Source organism: Chaetodon auriga, chromosome 20 (assembly GCF_051107435.1).
Source record: "Chaetodon auriga isolate fChaAug3 chromosome 20, fChaAug3.hap1, whole genome shotgun sequence".
Classification (NCBI taxonomy): domain Eukaryota; kingdom Metazoa; phylum Chordata; class Actinopteri; order Chaetodontiformes; family Chaetodontidae; genus Chaetodon; species Chaetodon auriga.
The window spans coordinates 6086176-6103412 of NC_135093.1; the positions used below are offsets into that span (position 1 = coordinate 6086176).

Here is a 17237-nt window from a genome sequence, read left to right on the forward strand (position 1 = left end):
ATAAAAAATATCTATAATGGCCTTGATAGGAAAAATAATCCGCAGCTGTCTCAGGCTGAACTAGCCGAATGCTAACAGCAGCATGCTAACACATCTGCACTGACAATGCTAACATGCTGGTGTTCAGCAGGGCTAACGCTAACCATATTCACCATATTAGATTAGCGTGTTAGCATGAGCTCTAAACACTCTAAAGTATGGCTGATGGGAGTGTCATTTGTTCTGCAGATGTTTGGTCAGAGTAAGTGACTTTTTTTCCTTTATTTTCTTTTTTTTTTATTAGTCAAAACGCCAATGAAAACTTGAAGAAGCCATCAGTGGACAGAGCTGATTGTCTTCCTGCTGTGGTGCATTATGTGTGTGCATGCAAGCATTTTATGTGTGTGCAATTATTTCCAAGTGAGAAGGCCTAATTTAGGTCAGCAGGTCATTAGTGATGAGTGTGTGTGTGTGCGTGTGTGAATGAATGGGGATTTGCTGGGAAACATTTCAGAGACAGCTGGAACAAGATGGAGGGGTGTGTGTGCGTGTGTGTATGTGTGTGTGTGTGTGCGCGGGGGTGGGGTCGGACAGTGAGCGTCTTCCACTGAGCTACGATGGCACCACCAGGTTGCTCAAGATGACTTTAATCTCTTGACTCAGAAACAAGGTGTCATAAGTACAACCTACGGATCAGCCAATCAGCAGAGGCTTTTAGCCACCATCACGTCAGTCAGTTAGTCCACCTCTTTGTTCCAGACGGAAATATTTCAACAGCTATTGGATATGTTGACATGAAACTAAGTGTGGACATTTATAGTCCCCAGAGAATGAATCCTAATGTGTTTGGTGATCCCCTGACTTTACCTCTAGCGCCACCAGCAGGTCAAAACGTTCTCTTATGTAGTGAAATGTCAGTATTAAGGAAACATCTACTGGTTGGATTGGTGCAAAGTTTTCTGGAGCATGTTAGGATACTCTGTGTGTTTTCTCAGAACAACATGAGCACCACTCTCATGAAACGGCGACTTTTTTTTTTTTTGCTTGTTATATGTTATTTTAAAGCTGTGCTTCTGCTCCCATTGTCTAAGAACAGCTGAGATAGCGGGGCTCTTATGTAACATTGCACTCATTGCATGTTCACAGTATTTCACACTTATGCTTGAATATGTATGTGCGTTAACATTGTTTACCGCTCTGCATGGCACAGCGAGAGGATCTTAGTGCTGAGCTCGTCTGAATGAAGGCCATACACCTGTGGACTCTGCACAGATGATAAGATTAGATCCTGACCCCGGGTGCAGGTACAAATACACTCTTATGCCTAAACAGTGGTACAAACACATCATTACACAATATGAAAAGCAAACTGAAGTGTGGCTTTTTAAAGTGTGTAATATATAAGTAAGTGCACACAGGTTTGGTGGAGATTTGGTAGAGAGTAAATGTTCTGAACAGCCTCTATTGTCACTCTGATGTCACAAAGTAATCAATAGTAACCGGGTTGCCAGTTGAAAGTGACACAGCGTGAAGGCACTGTTTCACTTCTACTAATGCAATAACGGTAGTGCTTATCTCCTCATTCTTCTATCTGTGTACTACAGGGCCATATAGCTTTATTGTCTCTTAAAAGTTTATATCCGGACTGCAAGGTGTGATGAAACAGTTTTCCTCTGTTTGAACAGACGGAAGAAGGAATATGATGTCTGAATATTCACGTGCCTGTTTGTTCTCTCTGATCTTTTTTCGGAGGATAAGCAAACGGCACCTAAGATTTTCAGCAGCTGTGTATTAAACTGAGGCCTCAGTCACTCCTCAGAAGTTAATCCCTAACAAAGCAACAGCCTTTCAAAGCAAATAAGGTGGGTAGCGTGTACATCCAACCCCAGTCAGGTACAGGTGCCTGACAAAAACAGCATGCAAAGAAAAAGCATTTGCAAGTTGCCGAAAAATGGATTGATGCAACATGATGACCTACAAGATCTTATCAGGCAGACAAAGCAGGATACACAATATATACAGACAAAAATGGCCGCTTTACCTACAATTAGGAGATTGCATGATGTAAAATAACATCCATTATCCTCAAATAATTTACTATGCACATAAACAAAGGCCAGCATTATTCTGAATCTTACAACTTTTCATGCAGGCACAAGGTTTTCATGTGAGGTTCAACCATCGATTTTGAAAGGAAACTGGTCCAAAAATGACAGAAAATGTCTTGTTTTAATGACTTATTTTCCAAATGAACTAAAAACTCATTACCTTAAAGGACAGGTTGGTAAGTCTGTCTTAAAATCGCTCATCCACGGAAGCTATCTGGGGAAATAGAAAGAGTCAACTTCATACTAAAGGAGACGGTGTTGTTTTGACGCCCAGGCAACACAAAACGTGACACAGGCATGTGGACCGACGGGTGTATTACACAGTTTGGTGTGATTCTGGGTTGAAAGGAGCGATTACAGCAACCAGACCTGTTTCAGTGTCTGGATGTGCATGTGAGTACTGTTTTAGTTTTAAAAAAAACATGAAACTGTCCTTCACATATCTAAACTTCAAACAAGCCTTCAAAGCTCTCCTGTTTTTCTGCACATTTGATTGATTCCCCTCCTACTTTTTAATGGAAAGCATGTTGACTTGCCTCAGTGTCTGAAAGGTACTTTACAAACTTCCTACAGTCATGCAAAAATCCCCAAAAAACCATGTAAAACAGGTGAACTTTGAACTCTGACCTTTACACCAGAGGTCAGTTCTCTTCTCTCGCCACTTTCCTTTATCTACATACACATTGATATTGATTCTGCAATAAAACAATGGCCAATAAAAGACAATTGATAATTCAATAAAAATAGCTGCATACTAGTACTTCATTGTTTTTTGATTCGAACAGTCTCTCCCTGCTTGTGTGCCTCCGGTTTATCTTTGATCGTATCACCCTCCCCCTGTCTCTGCATCTCTCAGTGTTTTCCTCTCCACAGTGTCACACACTGATTTATCATGGTTGTGTTTCAAAGGGTGAACACTGTCATGTCATTGGCTGAAGCCCTGACAACACCCCCCCAACCATAGGGGTGTGACTGGGGGAGGAGAGCAGGGTTAAACAAGGGCTTGCTCAGTCAGGCCACATGCTGCTGTCACTGGAAATGCACGAGAATTTGGAGGAACTGGGACCTTCTTGCTGTCTGGGTTTGCTCCTTTAAAATGGTAACTCGTGGTAGTATGAAATTAAAAACCCTCAGCCCACCACTATGACCTCATATCTCCGCCCTCTGTGCCTCTGACTCGCTCATACTGGAGCGATCAGGCTTCTGCGACAGCAGGCAGAGACGCAGATTCACCCAACAACTGCCAGGGTCACCTTGAAACCCGGCATGGTCACAACCGAGCAGAGCGTGTCGCTTCAGCAAACTGATGTTGAGAAAGAGTTCCCAGAGCCGAGTTAGAGAAGCACAGTGAACACAGAGGGCAAAAAACTGTTTCTTAAAAACCTCGTGTCACTTTCCTCAGCCTCAAAATCGACTTGATGAACAGATCAAAGTTTAGAAGATCAAATGTTTGAATGAAAAGATCACAAACAAACTGCTTTTATTCCCTTTAAGCAAAGAGAGCGAACAGGGGGGATAACCGTTCAGCATGGATAAGACCTCATTAAACCAATTCATGCTGTGCGTCTGTGCAACTTGTATATAGAAAGACGTCATTTTTATCTCCTGTTTTCATACACAAATGTGCATCTTATGCACGTTACTGTATATTATGTATGATTATCTAGTGCTCTATCATACAGAATAACTTATTTAACTTTCCAAATTGAATAATCATAATTAGGATAATGTCTTATATCTGGTCAAACATTGGAAAAATACAGTTTTATGGATGAGAAGTTACATTTGGCTTTATTAACTTACATTGTTTTACCAAGAAAAACTGACTGATGGGCTGTTTTGTGCCAAACTTCACATTCCTTTATGATTTAAAACATGTGGAGGAAGAATTTTTTTCTCGCAAAGGTTTCATTTCAGGTTATTGGATGACAAATTGGTACTGTACTTTGTTTAATTTTATTTATTACCTATTTTATATGTAAATATATTTACCATGTCTGTGCATGTGCGCATGTACTGTATGCAATCACTTTCACTTACTTTTATTTACACAGTCACATGAAGTTGTTGCAGCAGTTTGTTTTTCTCTGGAGCCCAGGAGGTGTCGCTGTTACGCTTGTTAACAGCTACTGGGGATCCACATCAATAAGCAAATAAATAATTAAAAAATAAATCAATAATGGCAAAGGCAAAGCAAAATCCACCGTAAGAGTGTGTTATGTTTTCTAATGGGCTCACAGCAGTGCTTGCTTTTAAGTTAAATTTGCTCTCTCCTTAAAACTGTACAGAAAAGTCTGTGGAACAATGTTTCCGCCTACATGGTGACCACCTGTGGGACATTCAGGACATGACACTGTCCTGTGCAAAGCCTGAGGAATATGGCCGCCTTGCAGCAGACGCTGACTGGAAGTTCAGCATCAGTGACTGCAGTTAAACACTAGATGGCGCAAGAGTGTTTCTCTTCTTGCCTGTGATGTGACTGCATCAGTGTGAGGGTGAGAATACAAATCCGCAGCTTTCAGAGCAAACTGAGCCTCCTGGGTGAAGCAAAAAAATAAAAATAAAAACCCATGATATAAACTATCATTGAAACACACGCGAGATACTGATGTGACACTGAATTCTACTTAAAGGTCCAAGAGAATGAGGACTTTAAGAAGCCACGTATTTGTCAACAAAGAGCTGCAAATTAAAGAGTAAGTTCACCCAGATTACAAAAATTCAGGGTTGTTACTTACCTCTAAATTTATTAACTTACTTACCATGAAGATAGATTTGGATTTATTGGTTTCATTAGAACTGCTGTCTGCCAGATAAATACAGGAGCTCTTAAGACACCAGAGGAACCAGGAAAAATTACATTCACCTCTGCTGTATTAAGAGTGTTGGCAGAAACCTCCCAGTCAGATCTTTCCACCTCTCTGTGGAGAGACAGCAGCAGATGTAAGTGAGAAAGGATGTTTAGGGTAATTTGGGTGAAGCGACCTTTCAATGAAAATTACTATAAAAGTGTAATTAGCCAGAGGGTTCATTATCCAAAGACCCTGGACACAGTCACCATTAAATATGAACAGAAAAATCAAAATAAAGCTGCTGTTGGAAAAGGACACTAACAACCACAGCAATAAAAGAAAAAATAGATATGAGTTCATATTAATAAGGGCAGTATGACAGACAGGGTATGACATGGTGCTATCATTGGAGGCTGTGTTTCATCAAAGTTCTCCCTGAAGATAGAAGGTTTTGTATGCTGCACAGATTTAAAAGCCCTTATTAAAACATATTTGTGATTTATACCTTTAAAACATGCTGAGTGTGCAGCCTTTCTGGGGATTTATCAGTCTGAGCAACACCCAAATGTATCACAACATATAAAGTAACTGTGCATCAATATGCCAAAATGTTGCACATCGGAAGCGAAAAGTAGTTGCTCATGTTGTAAAGACCTCAGTAAGCTCCGATTTGGTGATTTGCAGGTCAAAAAGATTTAAAACTAGGCTGAGTTTAGTGAGAGTCGATTCAACAGCCTGTAGATCACTACGCAGTCGATTCACGGTCGAGGAAATCTTTTACTTGACTGAAAATTATTGCAATGTAAAAATACTCCATTACAAGTAAAGGTCCTGCATTGAAAATGTCACTTGAGCAAAAGTATTTTCATCGAAAGTAAAAGTACTCATGGCTCCAAAATATAGTTCCTGTTTTATACTGTTATAGATGATATTACTGGGTCGCTTTGAATGCAGTGGGAGTAGAGTTTAGACGTGACTCTGGTTTAAACTCTTTTCTGCGTGTAAAATCTTCACCTGCAGCTGTCAAATGAATGCAGTGCTGTAAGAAGTACAACATAGTGGAGTAAAAGTATAAAGTAGCGTGAAATGTGGTCGTGACTACACACTGAAATGCAGTGATTGAAGCACCTGTAGTCGTCGTTTGCTGTTCCCTTCTTTTCATTCTGATTATTGTCTCCATTTTAATCTGATTATTTCATTTCAATTGTCATGTTGAGTTTCATACTAGTTAAGCAAACTGACACTTTAAATAGTCTCATGCATGCATGTGTGTGTGTGTGTGTGTGTGTGTGTGTGTGTGTGTGTGTGTGTGAATTTAGAGGTCGAGAGGTAAAAAGTTGAAAAAGTTCCCACGAGAACTTTCCTCTAGAGTGTCTCTGTTCAGGAAGCTGTGGCTTTGACTTGCGTCTGCTCACATCTCCTCATCAGCACAATGCATATCTCTCTATATATACTCTGTGTGTGTGTGTGTGTGTGTGTGTGTGTGTGTGTACTGTATATTATGTCTATGCTTGACAGTCAGATGTCACCCCATGTGTCAGGTGGCTCAGAAGGAAAACCCCACAGGAAGTACGGTCAGGCCCCCAGAGGTCAGGAAAAAGTCAAACTGCCTGCTTTCGTTGACACGTTTCAGCTCTCACTACGCCCCGTCAACTGTCTGTCAACCACAGACTACATTAAAACTTCCACTTTCTTTCAGGAGACACAAGTCAGGCAGAAGTGGGGCCGGTGCAACGATTATGCAAAGCAGTGTGAGAAAACTGCGAAGTAAAGAGATAAAAAAAAAAAACAGCATTTGTGACAAATGATCTGCCTGAATTATCAAAACTTACCTGATACTTAAAAGCTCTAAAATACACAATATTTTCCCAAAGGTTTGGTGTATTTGTCTGGTGGTGATCAACAGCTCTGAGCGGTCAGATATGTGAAGCGATGTCCGAGTACTATGCGTCAAATATCCTCAGAAAGATCACAGCGAGGCGTTTTCAGCAACAAAGTTTTATATTTAATAAAAGTGAGATCAGTGAAGATGGCTGATGGGAATTCACAGACGGAGGTAGAGGAGATTGGTGGTGTTTTTTTTGCTCTTCAGACTCCAGATTCACCTCGAGTGTCTGTGGACGGTCTGGTCTAAAGAGAGCTGCAGGGACGGCTGCTCCACTCCGCTGTGAGACACATGCACACAGCATTAAACCCTTCAGACACAATGATACCCCGACTCATGCTAAACACACCTGCAGCCACGGGATTTACTATGAAGCCTTCAAACAGCGTCACTTTAACAAAGCAATGAGTCACTCAGCACAAAAACTAATTGCAAACTATTTTGAAATTCATTTAATCTTTTAAGCTGATGCATTGAGCAAAGCTGCTTTTCAAACGTGACATTTTGCTGCGTTTCACAATTTCATGACATTTTATAGTGACTGATGGAAAAAATAACCAGCAGATTGATGTTTAGCAGGTGCAGCGTTTACAATGTTGACCTTAGCTTAGCATGTTAGCATGCTAACATTTGAGAATTAGCACTAATCCCAAAGTCCATCTGAGGCTGATGGAGACGATTATTTTTGCAGATGCTGATGATAAAGTATTGGACAGATGGAATTTTAAATAATAATCAGTCTGATTATATTTCATCTTTGGGGGACATTAATGTCTGAATGAGTTAATAAATCTAATGGCGATCCATCCAATTGTTAATGAGAAGTTTCACAGACACACACACACACACACGCACACACACGCACACACACCTGAGGACATATGTGACAGAGAGGATGCAGAGCGGCTGGTGGGCGCCCGGCCTGGACTTGGAGGGTCGGACGCTGGGTATGACGGCGCTGTGGCTCTCCACCCAGACGTACCCTCCACCTCTCACCAGCATCCTGTACTGACCGCTGACCGACTGACTCTTAAAACACACTGCAGAGAGAGAGAGAGAGAGAGAGAGAGAGAGAGAGAGAGAGAGAGAGAGAGGTGGAATGAGATATTCACATGTGTGTAAAGTGTGTGTGTGTGTGTGTGTGTGTGTGTGTGTGTGTGTGTTGCTACTTACAGTTGAGGTGATTTTTGGTCAAGCAGTTTGTGTCGAGTGTGTGACAGAGAGAATAGATCGAGCGTCCCAGCAGCTCCTCAGGACTGTAACCTAAGAGCGGAGTCACTCTGCAAAACACACACACACACACACACACACACACACACACACACACACACACACACACAAAGCAGAAAAAAACATGAATTTCTTTTAGAAAAAACAGCCTGATGAAGCAGACTTTAAGCTCAACCAAACACATGAATGACTGTCCTAAAAGATCTTCAAATCATCAAATCTACTCTTTAACTTTAACTTAGCAGCAAAACATTTCATATTATGCAGCCGTAAGGTCTAAAATTAAAAAAAGGGGAAGGGAAAAACGTAAAAAAGTAGTTGATTTTTCTGTTTGGTCAGCAAAAATTAACCCCTTTAAAATGCAGCTTTCTCTTTTCGTTTCCCCATTAAGAAGCTTGTAGGAAGTTAAAGTCCATGTTTCTATCACAGGGAAATATTAGTTGATATCTCTGGAATCTTTAAGATCTTCACTTGAATTTTAAATAAAGGTCTGTGGCTTTGAATGATGTTTGGCTGCGCAGCATGAATCTGTAACGCGTCAGTAAGTTTTCAGCAATAAAAATGAATCTTACTTCACACAGCTGCTAATGGTTTGCCTTTGCTGTGCTGTTTTTTTACTCATGCACTGAACCAGCAGGGCAAGCATCAGTGCAGCGCAGTGGCAGAAGAACAGGGGGTGGGCATTAATCCTCCTTCCTTTTTCTTAATAATTTCATAATGTGCAACATTGCAAAATGAAATCACAACACACACAGCATGCACAGTGCTGAAGTGCTGCTGACTGAGCTCTTATTCTGAAGCACAGTCTTACACCACTGCGCTGAAGCACTTTGGTTTTTGCATCACTTTTCTGCATCTATATAAGTGTGTGTATGTTTACATTAGTGTGAATCACCTCTGGTCACAGTATGTGAACTTCATGTCCATGCTGTGCTGGCTGGTGAAGGTGTGTGTGCTGAGGAGTGTGTGTGACAGGGGCAGAGGCTGGCAGGTGAGCACCAGGCAGGAAACTGAAGACGGGGCGACACACACCTTCGCTCGACCCTGACAGTGGAGAACCTGAAACCACAGAGAGGGGTTAGAACGTAGCAATGAGATATTATCAGGAGCTTTTTTGCTGCTTCATGATGTTTTGAACTTTCAGTACGAGCTGCAAAAAAAAAAAAAAAAAAGATAAGAAGTGTGAGTGTTTGTTTCGAGTGGTATTGTTTCTCACTAACCTTCCACGTAGCTGACTTGAGGTTGGCGCTTCTTCCTCTGTGTGTCAGAGCGCTTTTTATCCTCATGACAAAGTCCCTCTTTGCGCCACACCAAACTTCCTCTAAAAAACAAGCAATTTAAGAAGCTACATGAATAAACCTGTTCAAACCTGTCCGATCTTTAAAAAAAAAAACTATACACAAGCACATGACATATACAATGAGCATTGCTGCTGAGAGTCCGTGATGCACGCACGCACGCACGCACGCACGCACGCACGCACATTCAGAGTACACACCTGCTGTTAGACGTAGATTATTTCTGATTTCATCGTGGTCACAAGGGTGAGTGAACTCGAAAATATTGTGTCCCATCAGCTCAGTCTGTCAGAAAATATAAAGTATTCATCTTCAAATCCCAAATCCTAAATGTGTCATTACATCGGGTGTGTGTGTGTGTGTGCGCGAATGTGTGTGTGTGTGTGTGTGTGTGTACCTGTGTCAAGCCCATGTACTTGCTGACGTTGTCAGACAGGAAGATCATGTCTCCCTCAGTGGACAGAACCATCAGGAATCCCTCCAGGATCCTCAGGTACATGTTCGTCTCCTCCGAGGCCTCGACATCCTCCGTGTCTCTCTCCTCCTCTTCACATCCTCCGTCACACTCTTGCCGTCCCTCTCCACCTTCCGTCACTTCTCCGTGTTTTACTGCGTGACTGGCCTCTGCTTTTGGCTCCATCTTGCCTGCAGGAGTGAAAGAAAGAGATTTTACTTATCGCTGATTGTGACAAAATGACTGTGACATCTAGTTCCTGTCATGGGAAACGACATGATGCTCTTCACGTGTTCAGTGAGGTCGGTGTTCATGGGAACTTTGATCAAAGGATGTGGTATATTTGTGATCGCTTTTATACTACACGTGTGTGTGTTTAACACCTGTTTAAAACTCACCAGTCTTGTGACAACAGTTTACCACAACAGACTGATCTCATTCACACTAGACATGTTTTTTTTTTCAGTTTTCTGTTCTGCAAAAAAGCCAATTATACCTCAGAACACTCTGATGCTTAGAGTTCACCCAGCAAGTGTCTGTATGTGCAGGTTCAAAGGTTCATTTGAAATATAGAGCATTTTGGACACTGTACCACAAATTCCTTCAAAGCTGTTTTTTTTGTACAGCTCCGGAAAAAAAAAACCCTGTGCAGACTTAATTAATCTTTATTTGATTAGGTATTGATGGAGCAGTCAGACGTGATCAAGAATCATTATTACACAACCAAATATTCATGGTTGAATCCGTCTAACTGCAAGAGAAGACGTTAATGAACTGAGACACTTACTAAGTATTATTTGCTGCCTCTTTCTTTGCACATAATACAATACTGCAAAAATACACTGCAACAAATGTACAATATCTACAGATATCAGTGAATGTCAATGTCAGCACATCTATCGGCCAGTAACACCGTCGGTGATGTTCGCCTCTGTAGATGTGGTGAGTGCCTGATGACCGCTCGTACCTTTGAGCAGCGTGTGCGTGCGCATGTAGCTGAGGGTGAGGCGAATGACTGAGGGCTTGTCCAGGTGAGCTTGGACAGAGGGCTGGAGCGGCAGGAGACGACATAAATCTCCAAACACGTCAGACTCCACCCGTCGTCTCCTTCTGGCTGCCTCACGGCTGATCGCCCTGCAGAGGACAGAGGTCAGGAAAAACTGGAAACTAAAAACTACGCCCCTCGCAGCTGTGTTCCTCCACCCAGCAGCACGCCCAGACTCAGCTAAAATATGAAGTGAAAGATTTTAAAACGTAAAATGTGGATGCTTTACACACATCGTCCGACCTGCACGATTTCAAGGTGGACGCCCAAGATTAGTGTCACCAGTTCAGTATCTGACCAAACGTGAAATATGGTCCCAGTCTCAGTCAGACTGTCATCTTAATAAGTGTTACATGGATTTTATGAAATAAAAATGGCATTCAACTCACAGAACATGACCACAGATATTTTGCCACTATATGAGTACAGATGGGAAACACTCTTTCAGTGTGTATTGGCTGATGACAGAAATATTAAGCTGTATTAGTTCAAATTTTAACTGTAGTTATAATAACAGTAAAACAGAAAGTACCAAACATACTTACACACTACCGTTTGTTTGTTTTGTGCAAATGTTGAGATTAATTCAATAATATTTAAGCAGAAATTCAAGTTTTGCAGAGAGCATATTCACTCAACGACTCTTTGAGATACTTCCGCTGGAAAGGAAATGCTGCATTTTTTACGGTGTACTCTGCTCACTGCAGGTGTAACTTTGCAGATTCAGATTCTGCCTTCAGCGCGACCTAAAACTGAAAGCACATCAGTGCTGTCTAGTAAAAAAAAAAAACATTCTCCAAAGCAGACAAAACCTTGCAGGAACTCGTTGTTCAGCCTGACCTCACGGTGACTTTCTGACATTATGTGACAGGTCATAGAGAATTTCTCAACATTTAGGGAAGTATGCACCACTTCTACTAAGATTACACTGGTGGGAGAGGAAATCTCCAATTTGAGCACGCTTACTTTCAGCTTTGATATGACTAACTGCAGATACTCTTTTTACAGTTTTGATTGCAGGGCTTTTCCACTGAGGTGTTATTCTTACTGATGTTTTTTAAAGGTGCTTCTTCCACCGCTGATGGACAGATGGGGATGGAGAGTAAGTGCGTTGTGGTCAAAACTCAAGTTATGAAGATGCTCTGCACGGCCACAACAGCATCTATGGGCTCACCACATCACCTCTGCTACTCACAATTACACAGCAGCACAGAAACGACTCAATTACAGCTAAAATAGATGTATAGCTTGCATCTAAACACACACTGTGAAATGTTAAGCGAAAAGTGCGCACAAAGCAACATGCAGCTTTACCTTCTCTTCTCCTTGTCAGCTGTCATCGTGTCCCACAGGCGTCTCTATCCGGTGTCATGGCGAACGCTGAGATGAGAGAGATGGTGGCAGCAGGAGTTCACAGCACAGCAGGCAATGTCCCCGCTACAATTTGCACCATCGCAGGTAGTCTAGTTAATCAGAGAGGCAATTAGTGGCGCCAAATGTCACAAGGCAAGTGGCTGAACAGCCTCCGGCGAGCGCCTCCTCTCTCTCTCCCCTCGGCGTGTGCATCACCTACAGGCCTCCACAGAAGTGAGCGTGGTGATAGGTTGATAGGTCAGCAGGCCAGGAAAAGCATCACCCTCCCCTCCCCTCCCCTTCCTCCCTCCCTCCCTCTCTCCCTCCACCCTCTCCTCTCCTCTCACACAAACTTTAAAGCATCCCACCGTGACAAAAAAAAAAAAAATCAACTTGCCTCTGAACAGCAGCAGGAGAGGCTCCACCACAAAAAGCGAGGACGGAAGGACGACACACGGGAGTCTGAGGGTGATGTAGACAGCTCAGTGTTTTATTGGAATCAGACCAGACAGGACTAGCCCGGCTGTTGCACTACATTTTGGCACAGAGTAAGATAGTGTGACCAGGAACAGCCCTACCCCTGGGTGCACAAAGCTTCACTACACACCGACTCTACTGCACACAGCAGCCAGCTCGCCTTCAGATCACTGTACAGTACACGAGACAACAGTCCTTCTCTGTGTGTGCGTGTGTGTGTGTGTGTGTGTGTGTGTGTGTGTGAAAGAAAGAGGGAGGAGGTAAAGGAGGGAGTCTGTATGTGGTGTTTTGTGTGTGTGTGTGTGTGTGTGTGTGTGTGTGTGTTTGAAATAAGAGGTAATTCAGCTGCTGGTTTTCCACATTTCTTTTCACCTGGCTGTAACAGACCTATGATAGTATAGTTATAGTAATATACACAAAGGTTTCCTCCAGATACACTTTACAATAATAATAATAATAATAATAATAATAATAATAATAATAATAATTATGATAAAAAAAGAAAGAAAGAGAGCAATAAGAAAAGAAAAAGCCATTCTTGAAAAAAAAAAGAAGCAAAAGTCAGAGAAGCAAGTGGTTTTGGCTGAGTGAGACGGCTGCTGGGGGCGGGAAAGGGGAAATGGTGCTTTGGAGGAGAGGGGAAGGGAAAAGGGGGGGCTGAAAACACTGATGGTAACTATGGAAAGAGAAACGCTGAGGACGAAGAGTCACACACCAACAGGGAGAGAAAAAAAAAAAACGCATTCACACCTATGGAAAATGTACATTCACGACAAAAGTGCCGCCCACGGGCCGGCAGGTTCGCGCCGGCAGGACAGGCGAGCAGATGGGCGAAATAGCGGGAAATCGGGCTTTTTAACTGCTACACAGGCCGCCTGTAACACTGTGCTCCGCGTAATTAGTTCAATAGCCTGTAACTTGTAAGCTCGACATTCACTTTGCACACACAAGACAGGAGGACGCGGGGCGAGCGTGCCGGAGGATGAGAGCAAAATTTCAATCATACCACGATTAAAAAAAAAAAAAAAAACATTTGAGGAGAAATAAAAGACAAAAATAACACATGAACAATCAAAACTGTAAAATATATAGATAGTCAGGGTATTGCACAAAGGGTATTTGGCCCTAACTGGTCCACAATAAGGACAGTAATAACACAGGTAGGGTGCTTGTCCATGCGCCACTACTCTCCTTTACTAGCAGACAATACCAACACGATACAGCCACTCGACACAGGCTATATACAGGCCTCTGCACCCAGCACCTACTGCACAGTCCACATGTGTGCTGGGGAGAGAAGCAGTGTAAGTGTGTGTAACTGTGTGTGTGTGTGTGTGTGTGTGTTTGGTCGTCTGAGCGCGTGCAGTGAGCTTGTGGGGGTCGTGTGTTGAAAGTGTGCACGTGGGAGTGTGTGTGTGTGAGAGCGTGTGCAGGTGTGTATATTCATATTCATAGTCATAGTCATATTTATATTTATAATAAACCCAGGCAACAAGAACAACACAATGCAAGTAAAGAATATTCCAAAAGTAACAACAACCAATAGCTTCAAAGTAAAGGAGTGACCGCATGTGTGTGTGCGCGGGTGTGTGTTTTGTAAAGGGATTTATGGTCAGCAGTGTGTGCGTACGTGCGTGCCAGGTTTAGTGTTATCGGATCTGTGTGTGCGTGCGTGTGTGCGCGCGCGTGTGTGTGTTAGGTCTGCGTCTCCTCGGGGGCGCAGTAGGAGAAGTCTTTGAACTCCTCCTGGTTGATCTGTCGGATGATGGCCTCGTCCGTGGGCGTCAACACGGGGTCCTCCTTGGTGAAGTCCTGGTCAAAGTTATTCACATCTCGCTTGGTCTTCTGCAGAGGCGCGCACACACACACACACACACACACACACACACACACACACACACACACACACAAAAGACATCAGAGGAGGAAACTTCTTCAGTAGTGCTGTCAAAGTGATTTTAGAGCGACACCTTCTGACCAATGACACTTACTGCCGTCTCAGTGAGAACACACACCTGTGCATGTTGTCACCGACATGTTCTACGAAAGTGGTTCCCAACACTGGGATGGGAACACACCCTCAAGCAAAAAAAAAAAAAAACTGCACAGAAAATGTAATTATGAATTTTCCCTCTGTTTTCCATCATTTCGGAGCTGCTCTCACCACAAGACGACCTCGTTTTACTGTGAACTGCAGAGCAAAGTGTTCCTGCAGCAGGACACGACTTTTACATGTGTGGAGAGTAAAATCTAAACATCGTCTATAAGTAAAGGGGAATTAAATTAAAATCCTCAGTTATGCAGTGTGCATGTGTGTGTGTGTGTGTGTGTGTGTGTGTGAGTGTGTGTGTTTCTTACAATCCGGGGTTTAAAGGGTGGTTTGACTTTTCTCTGCTCCAGCAGGACCCAGTCGATCTCTCTGAAGAAGGCATGGGTCTTGATGGCCTCCTCACAGCCTTGGCTCACCACGCAGCCCAGACGCTTGGCCGGGTTCTTGGTCATGAACTACACACACACACACACACACACACACACACACACACACATTTAGTTATAAACTATACCGTCTAAAAGCAGCCCCTTTAAGACGCTGCGCTGCGGTTAACAGTTTCATCCATAAACCGACGAGGACAGAAGCAGAATGAGGGTCGAGCAGAAAGCATTTGAGTGCTAATAATAGCGCCGAGGCATTAATGGCTCTGTGGATGGTACAAACAAAGAGGCGTAGCGGCGGAGTGATGAAACAGGTCAGCAGAGTGCTGGTGTTATTTACTGTCACTGAATGCTGGCTCTCTTTTGTTCTGTGGTCCGCTCAGTACTGTAAGAGCACTTTGTGATCTGCTGTGCTTTTATGATCGCGTTGTCATTACTTTGACCTCTCTGACTGACTTTTTCATTCTTCTCAGTATCACAGCAGAGTGAATCGTAACACCTGTGCGTTAATGACCACAGGAACGCAGGACAGAGAATCCATCCTGGAAAGGCTCAGTCGTTCACAGGCGGGGATGGAGCGAGGTTCAGAAAGTTGCTGAGTGTTGTTACGGGTATTTATTTTTTAGGATGTTTGGATCCTGAACGGTAACTAAAACTAAACTAAAAACTAAAATGGTTAACTGAAATAAAAACTAGACTTTAGAAAAAAGCTTACTGTGTAGGAAACACCAAGCATGAGGAGGCATTGCTGCATGTGTTTACTGTGAGACCTCTGCATGACTTCAGATCCACTGCCATCACAAAATGTTTTTTATTGTAATAATTATTCTGAACTTCTGACACCTTTCCCCTAACAGATGCTGCTCACATTATGATAAAAAAAACTAATACTGAAACTAATAAAATCAGCCCAAATTCCACTCATTTTATCCTCTGTGCCGTCACATGAAAGGAAAGGTTTTGTCTTCAGACCTCCTCACAGGAAGATTTAGTTTCTGCTGATTTGGTCATAAAAGTCTCAGATGTACGCGGCAAGAAGCAAAAAGCAAAGCACACAGTACATTTTCGAAATGGAACAAAATCTCCTGAATTAAATGATGCTAAAATTAAACATGGACGCCTTCGAGCGCCAGCAGGAAAAAGAAGAAGAGAAGCACTCTGGAAGAGAACTGACTCCTAACTCTAATAATCCAATGAAGGAAGTGTTGGAGGAGGCGGCGCGGAGACGCCACGTACCGCTCTCAGGATGGAAACAGCTTCTTTGCTGAGCCACACGGGGTAGAGGACGTCGTCATGGAGAATCGACTCGAACAAGTCGTCCTCGTTATCGGCCTCGAACGGAGGCTGTCCGGCCATCATCTCATACATCAGCACCCCCAGGGCCCACCAGTCCACCGAGGCTCCGTACTCCAGCTCCTGCAGGATCTGAACACCGACACGACACGGTCAAAACAAACCTTATTCACTTTCTTCTCGATGAAACATTTCTAACTTTAGCCAGTTTTCCACTCACGTGTAGAGCAAACTTTAACCAAATTTACAGAAAAGAAAATACAAAAGCTAAGCGCCTGGAGGCGAACAGCTGGTGGCGCTAATTCTCCATCAGGTCCACTAAACCATAGCACAAGAATATTTAAATAATTGATTAAGCATTTGTCACTGTTCAAGCGAAAATGCCAAAAAAAAATCCTCTGGTTCCAGTTTCTAAAATGGGAACATTTGCTGGTTTTCTTCGTCTTCTATGAAATTAAACTTAACATCTTTCGATTTTAGACATCTGAATATGTTGAGTCGGGGAAATAAGGTTTAGTACTTTGACTATTTCCTGATATTATATGGACCAAATGATGAATCCAACTGCTCTTGAGCACAGAACCAAAGGAGAATACGCCACAGCGAGGCTCACCTCAGGGGCGATGTAGTCGGGCGTGCCGCAGAAGGTGGTGGTGGTCACTCCGTTCATGATGCCCTCTTTGCACATGCCGAAGTCTGCCAGCTTACAGTGTCCCTCTGCATCCAACAGGATGTTATCCAGCTTCAGGTCCCTGAGAGACGAGGACAGGCAGAGAGAATCAGCACCACCTGCTTTCCATAACAGTTGGTCTCGCTGGGAGAAGTGAGCATGAAATTCCCAAATATGTCCTGGAGGTCTTCAAATAACTGATCAAATTCTCCGGACAGAC

General features: G+C 43.0%; 2 protein-coding genes across 3 annotated transcripts in view; both read right to left on the reverse strand.

The window, feature by feature from the left end:
* Positions 1–6468: 6468 nt before the first annotated feature.
* epas1a (endothelial PAS domain protein 1a) lies at positions 6469–12488 on the reverse strand. Of its 2 annotated transcripts, XM_076759308.1 has the most exons (9): positions 12106–12488; positions 10714–10880; positions 9690–9937; positions 9493–9577; positions 9215–9315; positions 8890–9053; positions 7938–8044; positions 7636–7804; positions 6469–7044 (listed from the first exon to the last, which is right to left on the reverse strand). In XM_076759308.1, the coding sequence occupies exons 1-9, from the start codon at positions 12129–12131 to the stop codon at positions 6981–6983; spliced, it is 1131 nt and encodes a 376-aa protein (XP_076615423.1). In that variant the 5' UTR covers positions 12132–12488; the 3' UTR covers positions 6469–6980. The 2 variants fall into 2 exon arrangements, with proteins under 2 accessions (XP_076615423.1, XP_076615422.1); XM_076759307.1 differs by having other exon boundaries at positions 6469–7804.
* Positions 12489–12613: 125 nt separating this feature from the next.
* prkcea (protein kinase C, epsilon a) overlaps positions 12614–17237 on the reverse strand; it is a 30044-nt gene continuing 25420 nt past the window's right edge. The window contains exons 12-15 of the mRNA XM_076759306.1: positions 16961–17099; positions 16291–16479; positions 14980–15126; positions 12614–14466 (exon numbers count right to left, since the gene is read on the reverse strand). Coding sequence (XP_076615421.1) covers positions 14317–14466; positions 14980–15126; positions 16291–16479; positions 16961–17099 — 625 coding nt within the window. The 3' untranslated portion in view covers positions 12614–14316. The remainder of the gene's footprint in view (positions 14467–14979; positions 15127–16290; positions 16480–16960; positions 17100–17237) is intronic.

What these genes read in the sequence shown, in the direction of transcription:
- epas1a (XM_076759307.1), bottom strand. Translation starts at nt 12,131, where the DNA reads ATGACAGCTGACAAGGAGAAGAGAAG. An exon ending in AGTACATGGGCTTGACACAG is followed by an intron (nt 9,578 to 9,689) that starts GTACACACACAC and finishes ATTTTCTGACAG; the next exon opens with ACTGAGCTGATGGGACACAA. An exon ending in TAATCTACGTCTAACAGCAG is followed by an intron (nt 9,316 to 9,492) that starts GTGTGTACTCTG and finishes CTTGTTTTTTAG; the next exon opens with AGGAAGTTTGGTGTGGCGCA.